The sequence below is a fragment of the Marmota flaviventris genome, chromosome 2, assembly GCF_047511675.1.
Source record: "Marmota flaviventris isolate mMarFla1 chromosome 2, mMarFla1.hap1, whole genome shotgun sequence".
Classification (NCBI taxonomy): Eukaryota; Metazoa; Chordata; class Mammalia; order Rodentia; family Sciuridae; genus Marmota; species Marmota flaviventris.
The window spans coordinates 109,632,045-109,653,729 of record NC_092499.1 but is presented as its reverse complement, the minus strand read 5'-3'; the positions used below and the strand labels follow the sequence as shown (position 1 = coordinate 109,653,729).

The following is a 21,685-nucleotide window of genomic DNA, read 5'->3' as shown; positions in this document are numbered from 1 at the left end:
GTAATTGTATTGAACATGGGGTAAGAAGAAGAAGAAAAATGCTTTGTGGAAAACTAAATCTTGGAGTTGAATCTCTCCTTACAGGTCCTAATGGGGAGAAGAGCTGGTCCAAGAAGTACCCATTATGTGGGGGCCTGCTGCAGTCCCCAATCGACCTGCATGGTGACATCCTCCAGTATGATGCCAGCCTTGTGCCTCTAGAGTTCCAAGGTTACAATGTGTCTGCCAATGAGCAGTTGAACCTGACCAATGATGGCCACTCAGGTGAGTGAGAGACCTTGGAGACCTGAAGGGATAGGTCTGAGCTTCCCTTGGCTCCTTGGCCTGCCCTTTTGCACCTGGCATGGAGGGACTCCACAGAGACATCCAGGAGATGGGACCTGGTAGGGGAGCCTTTGAGGTCTGCCTGGCCCACTCTCTCCAGGGGATGCTGGATTCAGGTGATTCTGACAAAAGAAGCACTTCTCTCAGGATGGGGGAGGAGACAGGCCTGAGCTTCTGGGTCCACTGGATGTGTAGCAGGAGTGAATTTGGGGCCATTACGAACTCCTCAAGGGACATACAGTTCTATTGTAGGGGTGGGCATCCAGGCTTTAGAGTCAGACACACCTGAATTTGAATCCTGGCTTGACTATTTTTGAGCCATCAGATTCTGGGTAAGACTTAAACTTCCATGAGTTTTCATCTGGAAAATGGACATATTGATGAGTACTGAGAAGACTAGAGATTAGGTGTGTCAAGGTCTGGCATATAATAAATGCTTCACAAATAGAAATTATTGTTGTTATATAAATCTAAAGCCTGGAAGGTGCTTCACTAAACGTTCTATCTTCATAGCCAGATGTTGATATATAAAGAAACATCCATTACTGATCTAGAGTTAGTGCTTCCAGAATCACTTTCCAAGAGGAACCCTGAAGGTGCTGGAGTTGCTTTAGGGAATGGGTTGTTCTTGGGGAGGAGGCCAGTTTTCTGACCTGCAGGCTGCATCTCTCTAGTCTGCACCTTGCTGCAGCCACCCACTCCATCCAGACCTGGGGCGGGGTCACCTATCTGACTGCTCTCTGGTGCTGGGTAGGGCTCTGAAGGCTGCCCCTCCTTTCCCCAGTGAGACTGATCCTGCGCTCAGACATGCACATCCAGGGCCTCCATTCCCACCGATACAGTGCCACCCAGCTGCACCTGCACTGGGGGAACCGCAATGACCCCCGTGGCTCTGAGCACACCATCAGTGGGAAGCCCTTTGCTGCTGAGGTGAGTGAATGACCAGTATGGAAGAGGCTGCCTGGTGGTGGGCGGGCTGGTCAGTGCATAGGTAAGTCAGGGGATGGGCAGCACTCAGCGCCTGTGAGCAGCACTGGAAGGTACAACTGCTCCAGCCATGCTATAGTTATTCTGTTGGTATCCTGGTTCTCCTCCTGTGAACAAGCTGAGTTTGTCTCTCTTTTCCTTAGTGATCTTGCTGAGAAGGCCGGGCTTCCAAGATGGCACAGAGGGACATACTCCTTTTCTAAATGCCTTCCTCCTTTCTGTGCAGACGAAGAGCTCATCAGCTTGCCTGGCTGATGCATCCTGCTGCTAAATCATACTGGTGCATTCCTCCTCCAAACTTCACAGTCTTCTCCACATGTCAGGCTGTTTTGAAATGTCCTCCCTATCTCATTCTTTCTCTCTCTGAACATGGATTATGCTTGAGAACATGGGGACAGGTCCAGGGCCACTCTTCTGCTTGGCTACAAATCAAGGGATGATTGACACTGTAATATAGAACATCATAGCAATCAGAGATTCACAGAGGCTCATTTAGGATATCAGCATTTTGTTATGTCACCCTGAGGTGCTAAGCCAAAAATGTCAAAGGAAAATGAGAAATAGCAGTTTTCCTGTATCACAAGTGTGCAATGGGGTGAGAAAGGGAGGGGCACTGAGCTGCTCCATTTCAGAGCTCCTGAAGCACTAAGCTGGAGCTGGGGCTCCAAGTGTTTACAGAGAATTAAATACAAGGAGATCAATGCTCCTGATCAGCCAGCGGAGCTCTTGGTAAATAACGGCAAGACCCTTCTCCTCTGCTGAACTGCTTAATGTCTCGGGCTAATTATAAGTCTGATTACAAGCATGGAGGGGATGTGATTCTGGTTGATCAGATGGCACTACTGGAGGTTCACATATTTCAGCACAGGCCCTTCCCTGAAGCTCAAGAACTGCAATTTCTTCCAGGCTAATTGCAAGGTTGAGGCTTCTACCTCCCCCATGGGGAATAAAGAAGGAGTTAGGGTGCAGGTTGTGAGGGTTTGTGCATTTAGAAATATTTCTTGTTCTTGTATTTTTTGCTATTAAGCCATACCATCAGACCAAGAGCCTGGTGAAGATGAGCCATAGATGCCAATACTAGAGAAAAGACATCAGGGTGATCTTAAATGGCTGATTCTCTAGGAGAATCTTTGAAAGCAGTGGTTCTTCTAGATGGAGACTATAAAAGGAGATTCTCAAACCCCTCAGCAGGAAAGTCCATTGGGCCTGGATTAGTGTTCGCTTCCTTCTGATTTAATCTGAACACATTTAGAAAAGTGCTCAGAGTCCAAGCTCAAAGGTAATTTGTAAAAGAAATAAAGACCCAGGGCTGGGGTTGTGGCTCAGTAGTAGAGCACTTGCCTAGCATGTGTGAGGCCTTTGGTTCCATCCTCAGCACCACATAAAAATAAATAAGTAAAATAAACATGTTGTGCCCAACTACAACATATATATATATATATATATATATATATATATATATATATATATATATATAATTTTTTTTTAAAGAAAGACCCAGGTTGTTGGGGATTTAGCCACATAGAATTCCACTGTGTTTCTCAAGGCCATGCCAGGCCAACATGGCATGTGGGAAAGATGGTGAAGCCGGGAACCCCCAAGAAATCCTAAACAGGGAACTCAAAGAAGAATTGATACAGTTTTTTAAGATGAGAAAGGACCACTTAAAAAGTTCCAAATGGAGGCTGTGGATGTGGCTCAGTGGAAGAGTGCTTACCTTGTCCGTGTAAGGCCCTGAGTTCAATCCCTAGCACCACAACAAACAAACAAACAAAACCAAAAAATCAAAACAGCAATAAAGACAAAAAAATATTCCGAATGGGGGACTTTAAACTGTATTCAATAAAATGTGCTTGAATTCTGTTTCTAAACACATACAATGGAAAATGAGATGAATGAAAAGAAAAAGAGATTAAAATCTAAATGTGTCATAGTCTCAAGGACAAAGATCAATAAAAATACATGTGCTGTGTATGCAGGACTATTTACTAGTAACAGTTTTTTGAAGCCCAGGTGACCACACCTTAAGGATTAAAAGTCAACCTAAACATTGTCAGAATTTGTCACAGCAGTGATCTTTTTTTTTTAATTTAAAATTTTTTTATTAGAGCATCATAATTATACATAGTAATTGGGTTAATTTTAACAATGCCTAGGGCCTCACACATGCCTAGGCAAGCATTGTACTACTGAGCTACATCCCCAGCTTAGACTTAGACTTTTTAAACCCATGACTTCTCAAAAACTTACCTTTTGTATACCTTAATAATAAAAAGTAATTTCTGCTCTGGAAAAAAAAATGAGTTTAGAATTTTACTTTGTGAAGATAGATGTCTATGTATATGGAGTAACTTTGCTTCATGACCTCTTAAAATGTGGCTGATAAAAACCTTTATAAGTGCCATGCTATGATTTTATCCACCCAACGGATAAATCTGCATGTCCTGTGCTGAATCAATTATGATTAAATTACAGCTAGAGGTTTTCCTGCTCTATCTCATTGCTTCTAGATAAGTGCAGAGAGGCCAGGGCTGAGGCTAGGCAAGCCATAGACTCCAGAATAAGTAGGAAAAATCAGAAGGGGAAGAGATTCAAGCGCTCAAGTTTCTTTATGGCCAATATAAAAACCCATTCATTTATTCATTTATGTCTATTGCACATCTGGTACTTTCCTGGTGCCTTCTCAGATACCAGGGGTCCAATGAGTGAGTAAGAAATAGTCTGTCCTAGTGGGAACTGAAGTTTGGAGAGGACTGAGGGAAAAGGGAAAAGTGGGGATACCAAGAGGGGAGGGTTGGTTGGGGGAGGGGAGGGACAGGTATCTATCCTCCCAGTTGACTTCTAGTCTCCAGTAGAAGGGAAAGCTTCCTGTGAGAGCCACTCATCCCCTGACAGGCAGCTTCTCTCCCACTGCAGCTGCACATTGTCCATTATAACTCAGACCTGTACCCCAACGTCAGCTCTGCCAGTGACAAGTCAGAAGGCCTCGCTGTCCTAGCTGTCCTCATCGAGGTAAGAAATGTTTAAAAGGTTTTCATGAAAATTGTAGTGAGGACAAGTTTGAGATTTGACGTTTTGTTCTGTGTACACCTGAGGTAATAAGCTGATCCCTTATGCTCCCCCATGTTACCTCCAGAGCATGAATAGTCCCTTTGAGTTCTTTCTTGGCCTAGAGGCAGCCCTTTCTGTGGTTGGAGAGGGGAAATGGACATGTCTTTTGTGACACTGGAAAAATAAGGCCCAGTCTCCAGCCTTGTTGCATGAGGCATGTAATTTGCTCAGCAAGGGAGAATCTGTGGGGAAGAGGGTCACTACGCTGCCCTGTCAGATTCTGAGCCCCTGATTTGTCCTCCAGTATCCAAACTCCATGCTATCTATATATGGACCCCATGCTATCTATATATGGACCCCAGAGTGAATTCTTTACTCAGAAAATGGGATCGTCTTCTGATTAGCTTGCGTATTCCCTAATGAGGCAGTATTACCTCAGTTCCCAACGTGCTTACTTCTCTGACTTGGTTTTTGTGAACCCAGAACTCCCTTAAGTTCTGGGTTAGATGGACATGCTAGTTGTGGCCTCCAGGCTCATGTACAGATAATTGGATACCATGTACAGACACTCTGTACCCCATGCCATGGGACATTCAAGCCTGATGCCTTCAGTTGTAAATAGGAAATCATTTGATATGACATGGCAGGACCATTACACTAACTCCCAACAGCCTCTGAACCATCCTAACTATCCTAGTAGGATGGATTCTCAGAGATGACCAGAGGGCAGGTGGCTACATACCATCAGCTCAGCCCTTCTGATAGCAATTGTCAATCCAGACTTAGCCTGTAGTATTCTGTCCTGGCAAAACCTGCATGGTCTCTGTTGCAGATGGGCTCCTTCAATCCATCATATGACAAGATCTTCAGTCACCTTCAACATGTAAGGTACAAAGGTAAGGGGCCCTTGGATTCTTATCCCCTTTCTGCTCGAGAAGGATATAGTCACACTGTTTAAGAAAAACAATGGAAAGGGAGGGTCCCTTCTGTGTTTACCAGGGTAAGGGCTGGTTGTTTAAAAGTGTATGACAAGGCTTTTGGGTTGGATGTCCCAGAAAGGGGTGAGTTCATATTTCTAGGTGAAGTCACTCTGCTTAGCTACATCTCTGCTGTGGGGAGTGAGGCTGACACTGTCTCCCCAACATGTCTCTCCAGGCCAACAAGTGCTCATCCCAGGTTTCAACATTGAAGAACTGCTTCCTGAGAGGCCTGCCGAGTACTACCGCTATGAAGGGTCCCTGACCACACCTCCTTGCCACCCCACTGTGCTCTGGACGGTTTTCCGAAATCCTGTGCAAATTTCCCAGGAGCAGGTAACTGCCTGAGCCAGAGTCCCCATGGTACCTTGGTCCCCACCACAAACCATATCACAATCAATGACTCTATTTCCTTGTTTAAGAGTTTCACTGGCAGCTATTCAAAACCTCTCCAAATATCACCGGTGCCTGAAAACACTGCAGAAATTATAGGCTGAGCTTCAGAGAGATGCTACAAAGTCAAGCTAGGAAAATGAATGCTTGCCTCCACAGTTCTTTAAAAAAAGAGCTGAAAGACTGCATTTGTTGATATATTCCTTAGCAGCTGGGTGGTATTCACTTCCCAGGTCAGGGAGGAGCCTGGTTCTTTTAGAAGGCAAAATAGAGATGGCATCAAGTTAAATCATTTCACAAATGGGGTGTGCGATTGCAGTAATGAGTGAGGGTTGCTGCCCTCAAGAAGCTCAGTCTACTGCAAAGTGGGGTACAAAGTCCTTAGCAACCGTCTCTAAGCCTTTCATGTTATAGTGATAGAAATGAAGGTTAGAAGCTTGCTGGATCATCCACTGGTTAATGACAAACCCGAGCTCCAAAGTCAGGTCTTCTGGGTTTAAAGTTATAGCTCATCCCTCTCTGCCACAACTTAAAAGCATGAAAAAGAAAATTGGCTCCCCCAGGAGCTGGAGCTACACACCTGCTCACCCCCACCTCAGCTTCATGGTCCCGTACAGCCCTCATTGTTGCTCCTAATCTTCACTACCAGCTTCTGAGCTAAGAACCTAGATAAATTGGCAGCAGGTAGGCGGATGGGAGCGAGGATGGTGAATCAGGAGGTGAAATTGTGGGGAAGCAGCAGCATGCTAACCCAAAAACTACCTTGGAAATTGATTATATAATCTCTGTGGGTATGTGAAAATGCCAGGAAGTCAGTTGTCAGATGACCTAGGAACCTCTTAGCTCTCTCCTTTTATTCTTCTGTGACTACTGGAACAAGCTCCAGGCCCCTTTGCTTTAAGAGCTGGGGTTTTGGCACACACCTGTAATTTCAGCGACACAGGAGGCTGAGGCAGGAGGATTACAAGTTCAAAGCCAGCCTCAGCAACTTAGTGAGGCCCTAAACAACTTAGTGAGACCCTGTCTCAAAACAAAACTCAAAAAAGAGCTGGAGATGTGGCTCAGTGGTTAAGCACCCCTGAATTTAAAAAAAAAAAAAAGAGTTGGGTTTCAGTTTGAGGGGAAGGGAGCCTCCATGAGAAGCTAAGGAGCCCTCTGTCTCTCCAGCTTTCCCTCTGTGGGGACAGATTCTGGGTGTAACCAGGGCCCAGCAGCATGGCCCTTCCCTGGAGTCTATGCAGCTGGAAAACGCCAGCACTGACCAGTATCCAGTTAACAAGACTCCTGTGGAAGCAGGAAGAAACAGTTCTCTGGCTTCCCCACTGCTTTCTAATGCCTCCTATTAAGCATCCCATGGGCTGGTTCCAGAGGCTTCTCCCAGGGGCTCTCTTCAGGGAGGCCAGACCAGGGAATATCACTCTGCCCATGGGTGTGTTTCTGCTCTTTCCCTCAGCTGCTGGCTTTGGAGACAGCTTTGTATTTCACACAACTGGATGACCCTTCACCAAGAGAAATGATCAACAACTTCCGTCGGGTCCAGAAGTTCGATGAGAGACTGGTATACATCTCCTTTCGACAAGGTGAAGGAAGCAGTGTGTGTCTGGTGATAGAGCTCTGTTTCACACCAAGTTTGTCTCTGGCACTGATGCCCTTAGGAGATTGGCTAAGAGCACTCTGGCTGCCACAGAAACTGGGGTAATAGCTCCTTGAGGTGTTGCGGGTTACTAGTTACTGACCTAGGCCAGGATCTCCAGACACATCAATCAGGTCCCTTGCTAAGTCTGGAGGTCTCCCACAGTGGGGAAAGAGAGGTTCTTGGAGACATCTCTGTTCTGAAGAATGATCCCTGCTCTTAAGACTTACAATAGGACCCTTTTTACAGATGAGACTTGTAACTTCTCTTCCTAGGCCTTCTTGGCAGCAAGGGCTGCATCCATCCTGCCCTAAGCCTAGCCAGGTGATTCCAGCACTACCAATGTCCAACAGCACTCTTTTGTAATATTGTGAGCATAACCATTTCCACGGCCACGAGCAGCTCAAGGCCTAGTGTAGCAGGGCCCACTGGGCATCAAAGCATCCTCCCCACTCAGCCTGTTTGTCTAATCTCCTTGGAGCTTACATAAGCACAGGTATATATGTTCCAAACTGAATGAAGCTTAATAGTGTGGTTTATTCCTAAGGCAAATGGGGCTCACTCTTTCTTCTAAATCTGTAACTTCCAGGTCAGCTCAGAGCTTCCTTCAACACTGCTGGAGGTTAGGGAAGGTGATAAAGGAGCAGTAATCTCTTCTGGATACAGCATTCTCTTTTCCCATTCTTCTAAGTGGAATATATAGTATTTAAGCAAACAGGGCTGCTTCCCAAGGAGGAATAAAGAGGCAGTCCCTAAGGAGTTCATTTTCTCACTCTTGATTCTTGAGCTTCTCCCAGTGTGGAAATCCTTTGAGTGGTCAGAATCATGGAAGGTCTGTGGACATTCCACTTCATCTTTTATGTCACTCATGGACTGAGTATTCATATTTAAAGATGACCCCATTAACTCACTTGCCAGAGAATCCATGCCCCTCATCTCTCCTGTGCACTTTTTTTTTGTTCCTTTCTTATGATGTGAGAACTATTGCCTCCTCAACATAGTTGTGTAGATGAAGATTGTGTTCAAGGCCCTTGTCAGAAAGCTTTAGAAAGATTCTCTTCTGAATTACCCACTCATATAGTCAGAATGATGACCTCTATTAGTTTCGTAATTAAGAACTGCCCAAAGATTCGCATTCTGTGTTCTGCTCTTCAGATACTACTAGTTAACTCCACTTTCCTCTTTTCTTTGGTTTCTCAGTCTGCAAACTGAATCTGTGAACAATGGACCCTTGCTAAAAATTGAGAACCTATAATATGATAACTATCAACTTCTTTTTCTAGGAAATGACCCCAATTTCCAGGATGCTTTCCTTTGTAATCTATTCTGGATACAGCATTCTTTTTTCCCATTCTTCTAAGTGGAATATATAGTATTTAAGGTTTAAAAGTTCTCCAACTCTTAAATAAATTTTAAAAAAAACATAAAATTCTACTGGAGATAAGGGACTTTGCTGACATTGATTCAAGAATTCTACTCTCAGTTATGTTTTCCAAAATAGTCTATACACATCGCTGGGAATGAGGTAATAAATACTTTCCCTATAGTCAGGGGGGCTTGGTCCAAAGCCTCATCTTGTTTTCTGCACCATGTATGATGTAGACAAACATTATCTCTTTTTCAGCCTTGGTTTCCTCAGTCACAATATGCCTCAGCCTTGGTTTCCTCAGTCACATAAGATGAAGTGATCTTTTCAGTTCTAATATGTCATGATTCTAAAAATGGACACTAACAACTGCCAATCCTAACTTTATGTTGCAGGGACAGAGTTTGAGGGCAATTACAGAGGATCGGAAGAAACCGTGCAGGAATTTGATTATGACATCTAAAAGTAACCCCCACTTGTAACAATGGACTGTGGCATTGGGAATAATTAGCCATCTTCTTAGACTGGCTCAGGTCTAAGCAGCTGCTTGTAGACTGGGCAGTGCAGGCAGGTCTGTAGCAGAGCGCTTCTGTAGTTCTCTAAGTCTAGTTGGGGTAGTTTGACAGGGCTCTAAGCAGAAGCTTGCAAACCAACTCCTAGCTTAGGACATCAAGATCAAAGCTCCAATACAGCTTTGCCACTGACCTTCTTGCATGGCTTGACCAGAAATGTTGCTTCCATAGCCAATCCTGCTTAGCCTTCTCCTTAGAATGAGAATCCATGGCAGTCCAAGGCAAACCTGTTCATCTGGAGGCTGATTATAGAAACTTGGCCTGAGTTCTCCTCTCCCTCTTACTTCCCAAAGCACTGATAGCAAACAGGGCTGCTTCCCAAGGAAGAATAAAGAGGCAGTCCCCAAGGAGTGAAGATCCAAACTTCATCTGCCCAGGGGTGCATGCATTCTCGAGGGCCTCTCATGCAACTTGGAGCAAGTCTCAGACTGATATTTGCTTTTTCAGGTTTATAGTGTAGTCTGTTTGTCAAAACGAACCTTGAGCAATTTGGACTTATTTGCAGACTTTTAAACCACTGAGGCAAGTTTATAATGAAGAGTCTGCTTTATCAGGGTCTTCTCTGGAAGTTAACAAGAGTTATGGGGTCAGAAAATTCTTCCAGGAGAAAAGTAGTGTAGAGGAAAACCCTAGGAGAGAAGGTGCAGAGAACTGGGCAGGATAGAACGCGGGGGGAGGGAAATCTGGGGTTTAACAAATGGAGATACTTGTGACTGAATCATTTAACTTGACCCTGCTATTTTCCTAGATTGTGCTCAGGAAAGGAGTGCAGGACCTGCTGTCCATCTCTAAGGAGTTTATAGTCTAGCCATACCTTAGCCTAGGGTTTTTCAACCTTGGCACTATTGACATTTTAGGTGAGATAATTCTTACTGTGGGGGTGTCCTGTGTACTGTGGCATTAGCAGCATCCCTGGTCTCTATCCACTAGATGCCAGTAGCATCTCTCCATTTTATGTTGTTATTTTTTTGGCACTGTGGATTGAATTCAGGGATGCTTTACCACTGAGCCACATGCCCAATCTTTATTTTTATTTGAGACAGAATCTTGCTTAGGAGCCTTTCTGAGTTGCTAAGGCTAGCCTTGAACTTGCAATCCTCCTGCCTCAGACTCACAAGGCACTGGAATTACAGGTGTGTGTCATGGCACCCAGCACATCTTCCCCATCTGTGATAGCCAAAAAATGTCTCTAGACATTGCCAAGTTCTCCAGGGGAAGTGGGGTAAAATGATCCAAGTATAAACCACTGCTCCAGGTGTCGTTCAGTGGCTCCTTGGCCCAAACTGTTTTTTTCCATTCATGTCATAGGATTCTAGAGTTGTATATCACATACCCCGTTCTTTATTATATTATAGCATGAAATTTTCAGTTTAGTGATGGTTATCCCCTTGCAATAATAACATTGAAGTAACTAAGGAAGAACAAGCAAATCCAAGAAAAGCCTTGTCTACCATCTTCCTTTAGAATTTGAGTGTATATCTTTTTTTCTCTCTCTCTCTTTTGTTACCCAGGGGTGCTTAACCACTGAACCACATCCCAGGGAGTGAACCCAGGGGAGCTTAACCACTGAACCATATCCCCGGCCCTTTATCATTTTTTAAAAAAATTTTGAGACAGAGTCTCACTAAGTTGCTTAGAGCTTCACTAAATTACTAAAGCTGGCTTTGAACTTGTGATCCTCCTGCCTCAGCCTCCCAAGTTGCTAGGATTACAGGTGTGTGCCCCACACTCAGCTGTATATCCTTTATATATATATATATATAATTGAGTAAGGCCAAGAGAAGTAGAATGAGGAGAGAACTAGTCTCTTTAAGAGAAATATACAACCCCCTTTATCAGGAATCCACAATCTCCTCATATACCTCTTCTCCCTCTCTTTTGTGTAAGATTTTCTCTCTTGTAGGTTATTTCTGACTGCCTTGGTTAAAATTCTTACTTTTTTAACTTTTAATTTTTTGTGGTACTGGAGATTGAACCCAAGAATGTTCTACCACTGAGCTACATCCCCAGCCTTTTTTATTTTTTTAGTTTGAGATAGGGTCTTGCTAAGTTACTGAGGCTGGTCTTGAACTTGCAATCCTCCCATCTCAGACTCCCAGTCCTTGGGACTACAAGTGTATGCCACTGTGCCTGGTTAAAGGCTTACTCTAGATGGGAAGATGAAAGTCAAGCCGGGCACTTTTTCAGCTCTTAGAATGTGCCTCTTCTAAGGAAGGTCTGATCTTGTCCTTGAGGAGAAGGGAATCATTCTGGGACCATTTCAGGTTACATGGAAGTCAGCTGCCTAAGTGAAGGCAGGAGAAAGATAGCAGAGGCAGGTGCCCATCCTAGGGGCCAGGGCTTAGGTCTTTGGCCCCACTTTGGTTCCTTCAGACTGACCTCATCCCAGCTAGTGACACCAACTCTGGGTTTAGATGGTAAGAGGTTGTCAAACTTAAATGCCTTTTCCTAACATGTCAGTGCAAGGAAAGCTGGAGGGAAAAAAAAAAGGCCAAAGGGTTTCTATAATCATATCTTTAGGGGGCCTGCTCTGAGCTTTGCATGTCACCTGCTTCAGAGCCAGAGCCAGCTGAGGTGCATCAGGACTAGAGCGCTAGACAGAGAAGGGGGAGGCCGCATGGAGCGCTGGTCTGTAGAGCAGCACGATTAGACTCTGCTTGACCCCAAGGAACTGCATAGTTTTAGAAAACCTTAAAAGGAGAGAGAAATCTTACACAGCTAAGATGGCTAATTATCTAATCTTTTGAGACTAAAATTATGTGTGGTGTTGTTGACCTTGGGCTTCTCTTCTTTAAGTTTATATTTATTAATAAAACTTATTAAATGGAAGAGTACCATCAAGTCTTCCAAAGCATCCAAATAGTAACCAGAGGAGTTCCTATCATCAAATTCCTAGACCTGGATTGGAGGTGCTGCTTGGTTGGGAGCAATCTGAGCAAAATGAGGGCCCAGTCCCTTCAACATGCCAAACGCTTCCTGAGCACAGCTCTGGTTGTGTACTAAGGCGGACAGAAAACCCCACTGTGCATGTCATTTTGCTTCTAACAACAAGCTTTTGGCACAGAGCAGACCGTTTTCAGGGACAACAGCTGGATAAGGGATCAGGCAGAAGTTTGGATCCCCCCTTGGTGAGGATTCCAGCTGACTTTCCCACAATGGCTCCCCGATGGAACCTGTCCTGCCCTTTCAGCCTCAGCTCCACCAAACTGTAGGGTCTCCCTTAACAGGGCAGGGGCTCTCAAGTGCACACCCTATTCCTCTTATCTGGAGCAATTCTCTCCCTGCTTCATAAGACCAAGTTCCCAGAAGTTCTCCCCATTCTGCTGGAGGTGACTTATAGTCTCCTTCAGTGCAGCCTCAACATGATTCTTCTCTATTATGACACCTGGCACATAACAGAGTAATTATTTGTTACCATTCAGTAAAAACAAGAGAGAGAGAGAGAGAGAGAGAGAGAGAGAGAGAGAGAGAGAGAGAGAGAGAGAGAGGAGAAAGAATACATATTATACACGCGTTGCAAGCTCCATAAGAGAGGGATGATTGATGTCTTACTCATTTTTTATTCTTGGCACTGGGCCTGGTGTTCATTATAAGCTTGCTGAAAGGATATAACTGGCCTGTCTTTCCCCTTTTCTCCTCAGTGATTTACACATAAGCCTGGCCAGTTGTCAGATTTTAGTTTTAAGGCTCATTTTGCTTTGTTTTCAATTTTCCAACAGTGTTACAATCAACCCACAGATTTGAGAGAAACTAAGGATCAGAACTTATGTCACATGTTGAAGGCCTGGGAGGAAGCTACCCAGTGATTCTCTCATGCTTTCTGCTGCTCTGACTTGATGGGACAAAACCCATCATTTCTTCAGCAAAGACTGCCTGGGCCACTAAAGATAGTCACAGGGCCAAGGGCTGGCCTTGTATCCACCCCTGCTGCTCCGGGATTTAGGCCTGTGAGAGCAATGCGGCTTTCTGTTCTGGGCCTGAATTCCTGCAATTGGGAGGGCAGAGCCCTCAGTCCCTTCCACAGTTGTGTAAAACCAATTCTCTTGTATAACCTGGTGGTGTCTTTTTGGCAGATTTCTTTGTAGAAATTATTTCTTTGCTGGGTTACACAATGTTAATAAGGATAATTCCCATTTGTCCTCTGATGGTAGCAATGCTCTGTGGTTATTGAGGACATCTTCCTTGCTTTTCTTACCAAGAATTATCTGAAAAGAACACTAGCTTTAGAGCCACTTGACTCTATGGTTTATAATAGAGCACAATTATAGTGGTTTTACCATCCTAAACTGGATTTCATGTATTTAAATGATCGAACCCTTGGTAAACCTAAACTCTCCTGTCCTCTTATACAGGACTAGAGATTGCTAACCACCCATCTGTGTGTTATTACTACGCAGCATGCCACCTATATAATCAGTCTATCCTTCACAGTAATACTTTGAAAGGAAAACAAGTGTATTCCATATCAAATAGCATTGCAAATAGAGCTAGAAAATACAACAGTGTTGTTCCAGGAACCCCAAGACGTGTAAACAAGGTGTTATTCCTGGAGCTGGACTTATCTGTGTTTATACTTGAGGCTTCAGAAGACCTCAAAAGCAGTTAACCAGCATCCTCGGGCCAGCCAGATGCCAGTGGAAGACGAAGCTGCCAAGCCAGCCAGAACAGGTAGTGAGGCCCTGGTGGCAAGCAGCCCCTGGTCCTCTCCAGGTGTCTGCACCTTCCTGGATGAGGTGTGTGATGATCCAGTTCTGTATTCATGTGATTTCCTTTTGTGTGTCGCACTGCCCTATCTTGGCTCACCTTCACTCATTCACGTGAGTTGGCCAGCAGGTAGCTCTCCACCTTTGCACAGCAGTCTCCTCCTACCGCCAACTCAGGAGCCCTGCCATTGAGTTCTTATCCAGTGGCTCTCTCAGGCCACCTCTGTGAACCAGCTGTCTCTATTTCTCCCATCTGTCTCATTGTTCTTCAGGGGAACTGCCTGTTTTAGTCCCCATTTAGAAACATATCACTTCTTTGTTTATTTGAACAAAACTGTCTGACTTTGCCTGTTCTCTACAGCATCCCAGAGACTGGGCTACACCTGAGTCTTTGCTATAAACAGGCTTTGGCTTCTCTCTCTTGGCTCTAGTTCTCTAATTGCCCTGGCAGTTCTCCCTGTGCTCTGGAAGTCCCATGAATTTTCCCTCTCTAGTTAGTAAATGCTTTGGCTCTACCTCTACCTGGACCCGAGTCCACAGAGTCCCACTTCCTTGATGGTTGGTGCTGCCTCAATGGGCAAGGGCCACAGTCCAGACAAATCTTGCCCGAGGCTTCATGAGGAGGTAGAACTCTTAGGTCATACCTTCAGGGGCAATCCTTCTCCTTAACAGTTTGGTTCATTGCTTGATTGAGCTGCTTTGTTTTGGCTGCCTTTGAAAAGGCACCTGTCCCAATCTCTGGGGCTTTCCTTGTCTTCATGACTGTTTATTCTCATTGAATTGTTTTTAAGGAGAGGCAATTTAGTCCCTGACAAGTGGTCATTCAGGAACAAAGAGCTCAGATTAGAGCACCTGATCAAATTATACTGGTGTTTCTAGAGCCTAATTCAATCAAAAGCACTGCACAATGAATGGAGAGAAAGTCAGACTCTGTCCCCAAAGAAGCTACCAACTGGGATCATGTGTTCTGGAGAAAAGTCCCATCCAGGGGCCTTGTTCTCCATTGACCTTGTTCGGCAAACTAAGGCCACAGGATGAAGGCACCTCCTCTAGGCATGGATTGGGACTGCTCAGCTGTTTGAAGGCCTGTGTGGCTCTCAGGATGTTTGAGGTGACTGGGAAAGAGACGACTTTAGAAACAGTTCATTTTGGACAGACTGGCCAAGTGGTCAGGCTCACTAGTAATAGTCTTTATGTGGCAAGAGCTGGGTGGGCACCACAAAATTCTGGAGCTTTAGAAACAAGGAAAAAAGTGAATTTCATTGAAGGGCTTGTAAAAGAAACCACGGCCAGTTTTTCTTTTTTTCCTTAAGACCCCAAGGATCAAGGTCTCTGGTTACTTTTAAACAAACAAGCAAGTACTACCTCCCCGCCAAAAAAAAAAAAAAAAAACCAACATACCCAAATACCAAGTTGCATTGTGCAGTGGCCATGGGCCAGGCAGGGGACAGAGCCTGTGATGTATAAACACCTACATCATAGAGGCTCCTGCCCCAAGCACCTCCCAAGCCACAGACTGTTTCTCGTGTTCAGGTTACAGGAAGAGGCCTAGGTAGGGAATCTGCCCATGGAGCCCTTCTCTCTGCCACTTGGGTGGCCATGAGCTGGTCATGGTAGCCTAGGAGCAGGGAGAACAGGACACTCTGTCCTTGGGAATAGCTCCTTGCATGCCTGCTCTGCTTACCCTAATAGCAGTCCAGGGCCACCTGAGAAAGCCAGATCAAGGACACACAGGGGCCAGCCTCACATTAGGGAGGCTTTACAGGCTCCATGTGAGATAGCAGGATAGTAGGGAAGGGGCATAGGTTGCTGGACCTTGGGGGATCAGCTAGACTCTGGCCAGAGGACAGGAGAAGGAAGGAGTAAAACCTCCACCTGCAGCATCAAGTCTGGTTCCCCAGGGTGTCAAATGCCCCAGAAGCATATTCCTGGTCCTCTGTTAGCATCTCACACTGGACAGGACTGTCCTGAGGTTTCAGTGGCCATGGTGAACTTCATGGGAACAGGCTCTTTTGTGTGTCAGGCTGGGTGGCCGCCATCTGCTTCCAGTGTGAGTTAGAACCAACACTCCTCCGCCAAACAGATACACACAAGTATCTGTTGAGATCAGACCACCACCAGAGAAGAGGGTTTATGTAAACAGAGACTCTTTAGATGGAGAACCTGATTGGGAGAAAGGGGAAGAGTTGTTAAGAACTTGGAAGCATCAGGCTGGGGGTGGCCAGAGAAGATGTCATAACTGGGTTCCTGTGCTCACTCAAGAAGGTAGATTTACATGAGACCCCCCTGGGAGGTCCCCAGTAGGCCAACTGTGGGATTTTACCTTAGATGTCTAGGCACTAATTCAGACTCACTGAGGATTCCTACCTAACCCACCCCTTCTGTCCCCAGTAGTGACTTACTAGACCATAGTCCCCTGGTTGTGTGTAGAAGAGAAGGGAGGCAGGCATGGTAGAGGAGTTTGTCTAGTAGTACCAAACAAAACCAGAACCAAATCATGATAATAGAGTGGGTGGGGTGGGGGAGAAGGCTGGTGGCAGATTCCTGAGGAAAATGAGCAGGTACCATAGTAGACAACAGCCTGCCACTGAGGCTGATTCTCAGCCTTCCTCCTCTTCCCTCTTTGGCCACACTGTATTAAAAACTAGTCTTTCTCTAGCAAAGAAACTGTTGTGGTAAAGGAGCATGGGAAGGAAGAATAACAGTATGAATCTCTAGGTAGGCATTCCCTCTGCTCCCTCAGATAGTCACCTGAGCCAAGGGTGACCACCCCTAGAAGGGTTGCAGAAGCCCTGCCTCACCAACCAAACAAAAGTTGAGTTTCTGTCAACACCTATCAGACCCAGCAGAGTTGGACTCTAATTTCTAATCTTTTCCTCCCCCTTTTAATTGGAAATCCTGTCGACCCAGGACTAAGTGTGGGTATGTGGCTGACCGGCCGTGCATGCTGCAGCTGGGTGACCCCTGTGATTCTCAGTGTGATCTGGGCCTGTGATATTTCCAGCTCTGTTTCTCTGTGCTGTTGCTCTGGCTCTGGACCCCTCCTCACTGAGTCTCACTTTCAAATCACTCTCTAATTCAAAAATGAACTGCCAATCATGTTCTTCTAATGAAAAACCTAATCATTCTACAGCATGTGTACAAAGGATCTACTTACGACCTTCATGGGAGGGAATGGTGGGAGGGCATTGCCTGAAAACAAATGTAAGCCCAATGTGGAGGTCAGATGACTGTCCATGTGACCTTGGCAATGGGCTTGATTGTTTGGGACCCCAAAGGAACTTGGGGATAAAACTGATTGATAGACATTCCAATGGGCCTCAACTCCAGGAAGCAAAGATGGAGTGAGTTCTTATTCTGTGGTCCAGGGTTTCTCAAAGTGTGGTTCATGTACCATGTGCATCAGAATCAGCTGGAGGTGCTTGGTAAAATGCAGATTCCTAGGCCCCACACCAAATAAATTATATCTGGGTCTCTGAGAGTTGGGGGCTTTTGTTTGTTTGTTTTTGTTTTTTGTTTTTTAAATCTATATTTTGAACAAGCTTTCCAGATGATTCTTGTGCAGGTTTGAGAAACCCTGCTGGAAACCACTACATTGCAAATGGCTCCCTTTAAGTACTCCATCCAGTCCCACTGAGCCACAGACCAAAATCTGAGGCCAGAGATGGGGAAGTTTTGTCTTTCTGAGAATGATTATGCAGCTGGGACATGATTACACTCATCTACTGTGGGATGAAATAAAGGGGAGGGAGGGATGTAACTTGTTGTCCACTGCCTCTTCACCAGGCATCATCCTTTCAGTGGCCTTGGCTGGCATTCTTGGCATCTGTATTGTCCTGGCAGTGTCCATTTGGCTTTTCAAAAGGAAGAAGAGGTGAGCTGGTTTGGATTCATAAGTCCTTTATGATTGGTCCATCTGGGAAGACAGCCTTGCAGAAGGAAGAGCCCCTGTCATTTGAATCAACACAGTCTAGCAGGGCTGGTCCCACACATCCTTGCCCCAGCCTCCTTTGCAGCAGACACTGATTGTTCAAGGGTCACTGTGCTCAGATTTGGGGGGTGTACACCAATCTTGCTGCCATTGCTGATTAGCCGTGTGACCTTGGACAAGAGGCTTGAGTTGGGTTTTGCCTAAACACAAGCAGCTATTCTTACTAAGACTTTTCCATCTGGTTTTCCTTCTATAAATCCAAAAAGAAAAAAATGAAGGAAAACCTCATGTCTCACATTAGTATAAGTACTCTTGGTCCATAGTTTGTCTTTTCCTAAAACATAATTTATTCTTCCTGGTATGAAAGATAAAAAGGTTTCCAGGAATTATGAAGGAATAATGGGACTTCCTTCAAACTGCAGGTCTGATATTTAAAGACCAGTTGGAAAATGAAGAGGTTCCATTTTGGTTAATGCTTTATTTGGGGGCATTCTCTCCTAAGGCGAACAGAATTGGGAAAGATCCCAAATAGTAAAATCTGATTTCTAAAATTCCCTCATTGCATATATGAGTCAGACTGTTCTCTTTCTCCCTCCCCCGATTTTTTAACAATACTTGTTTGTTCTTATTGTTCCAGTAGCAAAAAAGGTGACAACAAGGGAGTCATTTATAAACCAGCCATTAAGAAGGAGACCGAGGCCCATGCCTGAAGTCCCTGGCACTCCCAGATGTCCAAGGAAGGAACTTGTTTTGGACACCACATACTTTGGCTCTGTGAACACTTTACAATACCACAAAGTGTTCTTTGGAGCTCAACCTACAAACACCCCATACCTTTTGGGGGCCTCCAATTGGGCTTGCCACTGCCTGGTGCCACTATCACCCCCATTGTGATCCATTGATGGGATGAGCTCTAGACCAGAAGGTGGGAACTTGGAACTGACTGCTCTGTGTGAGACGGCTGTGCTGTCTGGATTCTGGGTCACAAAACAAGCCACCTGCTAGTGACCTATTACTAGTTGGAAAACACTTCCATCCTGGTTCTCACTTGGTATGTTCTCAAGTGTCCTGGAAATTCGTCTTATTCTCCCAGCTTCCAGGCTAGAATGTATACTCTCTGTTTAGGCATTGCTTTTGAAACTCAGTTTCTTTCCTTCCTCCTTTGGATTTCCTTCTGCTCAGATAAACCTTCAGTCTGACCTCACAGAAGAATTGAGACAGGAAGGATCAGGATGTCAGAAAGAAATGAAAACAAGAGATATACTGTGTGATGTAGTGGGGGAATTTTCATATTCCTGTTCCTTGGGTCAGAGACCCTGATTGGACCTTAGAATACAGCAGTCTCAAGTTCCATTTCTTGGTGGGGATGAAAGGGTAACAGAAAGAAGAGAGAAAAAAGAGGGGGAGAAGTAATGGGCAGACAGACATGGTCTGGGAGAGTTTCTGTGAAGTCAGCACTGGAATCACAAGTCACCTCCCAGCCACCATGTGAGAAGGACTGAATGTTAAGTTCAACCTACACTCCCATCAGTGAGGCAGTTGTGTTTTATACTCTACAAGTTTTATTAATAAGTGTTCCTTGAAAATGAGTTGCTTCCTGTCTCCTAGAGTAGATGTAAGTTCTGAGATGATCTGCTTTTGAACCTTCAGAAAATAGGCAGAAACAAAATGATTGTAGAAATTTGTCTCTTTTGCCCAGATATCTTTCTCCCACTTCTGTGACTCTCTTACTGCCAACCTGGAATCAGGGACTGTCTCTTCCTCTGACTTTGAAGGTTTCTGATCATGTTTAGTTGAAATATAGTTTCATGCTACAAGAGCAGGAAGCTATCTATGCAGGGGCTAGCATGGTCCTGGTATTTAAGGACCAATATTAATGGAATGTTGCTAAGATTCTGCATTGTTCTTCCTCCCCAAGTCACAAAGACTAAGAAGACAATTCTTTCCTCATTTTCCTCCCATAGAGGTGGGAGCCTTGTAACAGTCAGTTCCATGACTGAGAAGGAGCCTCAACCACTAGCCCCTGATAGCTAGTTTCCTGCTTGTAGTTCACAGGGAACTTTCTGGTTCACAGTCTCATTTTGACAGCATAGAATGTCCTCTCTTGAAGCACAAGTTTCTTTATAATATCTTCCTCATTCTACTCCTCACTCCGACTTGAAAAATTCTTTTTGTCACTGCCATAACTTTTCATAATGACAGCAATTCCTATGTCTTTGTAGCCTGTTTTGCTAGGCAAGTTTACAAGTGACCTCAGATGTGTGTCTGTGTGTGTGTGTGTGCACATGAGCATGTGAGACTTATGACAGCCTTGGAACCAGGTGTGGTGTCCCAACCTTGCCATTACATGCCTGTGCATTATCAAATGACAGAAAAGACAACCCTCATGACCAAGCAACATGAAATAGGTGATTTCTTGGCCTTGGTCCAAAATTGCCAATCAGAAACTAGTAAAAACCACTCCAAACCAGCTGGATTGTCTTTCCAAAAAAAACCCTCTGTATACATGAATGAGTTTTATGAGAGAACACAGAGATCATTGTACCTGGCACAAGGGCAGGCTGTTGAAAGGGAGACTCACTGGAAGGTGAAAATGGTGGCTTTTATCCTTCCCTCTTCCCCGTCAGCATGGTCCAGGTACTCAGCCCTCATGGCTGAGATGAAACAAAGCCAGAAAAAATGCTCCAAGAATCAATGCTGTCAACTTCTTTGCTAATCCTGCAGGACTCCTGAAGATCCAGCTTTCCTCAGATTCTTACTCATTCCACTGACACGAGCTGTCACTGCAGGAAACCAGTGCTGTCGCGTGTGACGCACAGCTATCCTACACTCGCCACTTAACTCTGTTGAGTGGTGGGTGCCTGGGAGGCTCCAGTGGGTGTTGTGTTAGGCACATGACAGGTACAGCCCACAGAAACAAGGCACAGGCTGAGGGAGCGACATGGGGAAGTCCCTGGCTTCTCCAGTCTTTCCTTTGCCTCTCACTAAAGGGGATCTCGAGCATCTTTGATTTGCCTCTTTAGTATCATCTGGTAAAAATCTGTATGAGTTGCTTTAAATACTAGAGTTTCTAGTATTTGCTGTGCTGACTCCCCTAATCTCATTTCAAGTTCAGATCCTAAATTCCACTCCCTTGTGGGACTCTATCAAGACCTCGTGACAGGCCTTTGGGAAGCACTGGGGTCTGTAGCACCCCTTAGTCCCTGTGCCTGGGACCATAGGCCACCGTGGTGATGGTCTGTTGAGCACTTCCATATTTATTGCCACAATGATTGTAATACAGACATATCTGTAAGTATAATAAATGATAAATAAAATGTTTTTCACATCAGACCAACTTTTTTTTTGGCCAGGGGAGGTACAGTTAAAAGCATTACTATTGCAAAATGCTTTGAAGCTCCCTATTATGGTGATGAGTAACAAATGAGAACAGTCATTGTCATTGGCATCCAGGTCTTACAACCTGACTCCAAAGAAAAATACACAGATGGACTTAATCACTGAGTTGAATATGGAGGCCTATGTGCAGCCCCCAGTTGCACAGCTGCTTAGTCAGCAAGGCTGGGAAATCCAGAGTAACTAGAGCCAGGCCTAGGGAGAGGGCGCTGTGCAAGCTGGGGCTTGAAGACAAGTCAGATTTGAACAGATGGGTAGAAAAAAGGGGGGTATTCTGAACCAAAGGATTGAATATAGGGAATAGGTCCCATATCTCTTCTTGCTTCTGAGAGTATTTTATACAGCAGGTGGA

The 21,685-nt window shown here is 45.0% G+C and overlaps 1 protein-coding gene across 4 annotated transcripts in view; it reads left to right on the top strand.

The window, feature by feature from the left end:
- Ca12 (carbonic anhydrase 12) overlaps window positions 1-18,647 on the top strand; it is a 50,090-nt gene extending 31,443 nt beyond the window's left edge. The window contains exons 3-11 of one of the 4 annotated variants that reach the window (XM_027926113.2): window positions 85-264; window positions 1,109-1,254; window positions 4,228-4,323; window positions 5,195-5,258; window positions 5,518-5,675; window positions 7,186-7,326; window positions 14,378-14,393; window positions 17,793-17,880; window positions 18,578-18,647. In XM_027926113.2, coding sequence (XP_027781914.1) covers window positions 85-264; window positions 1,109-1,254; window positions 4,228-4,323; window positions 5,195-5,258; window positions 5,518-5,675; window positions 7,186-7,326; window positions 14,378-14,393; window positions 17,793-17,880; window positions 18,578-18,647 — 959 coding nt within the window. Of the gene's footprint in view, window positions 1-84; window positions 265-1,108; window positions 1,255-4,227; window positions 4,324-5,194; window positions 5,259-5,517; window positions 5,676-7,185; window positions 7,327-14,377; window positions 14,394-17,792; window positions 17,881-18,574 lie in introns of all 4 variants that reach the window. The other 3 variants (XM_027926112.2, XM_027926111.2, XM_027926114.1) reach the window with 3 other exon arrangements.
- The last annotated feature ends 3,038 nt before the right edge of the window (window positions 18,648-21,685 follow it).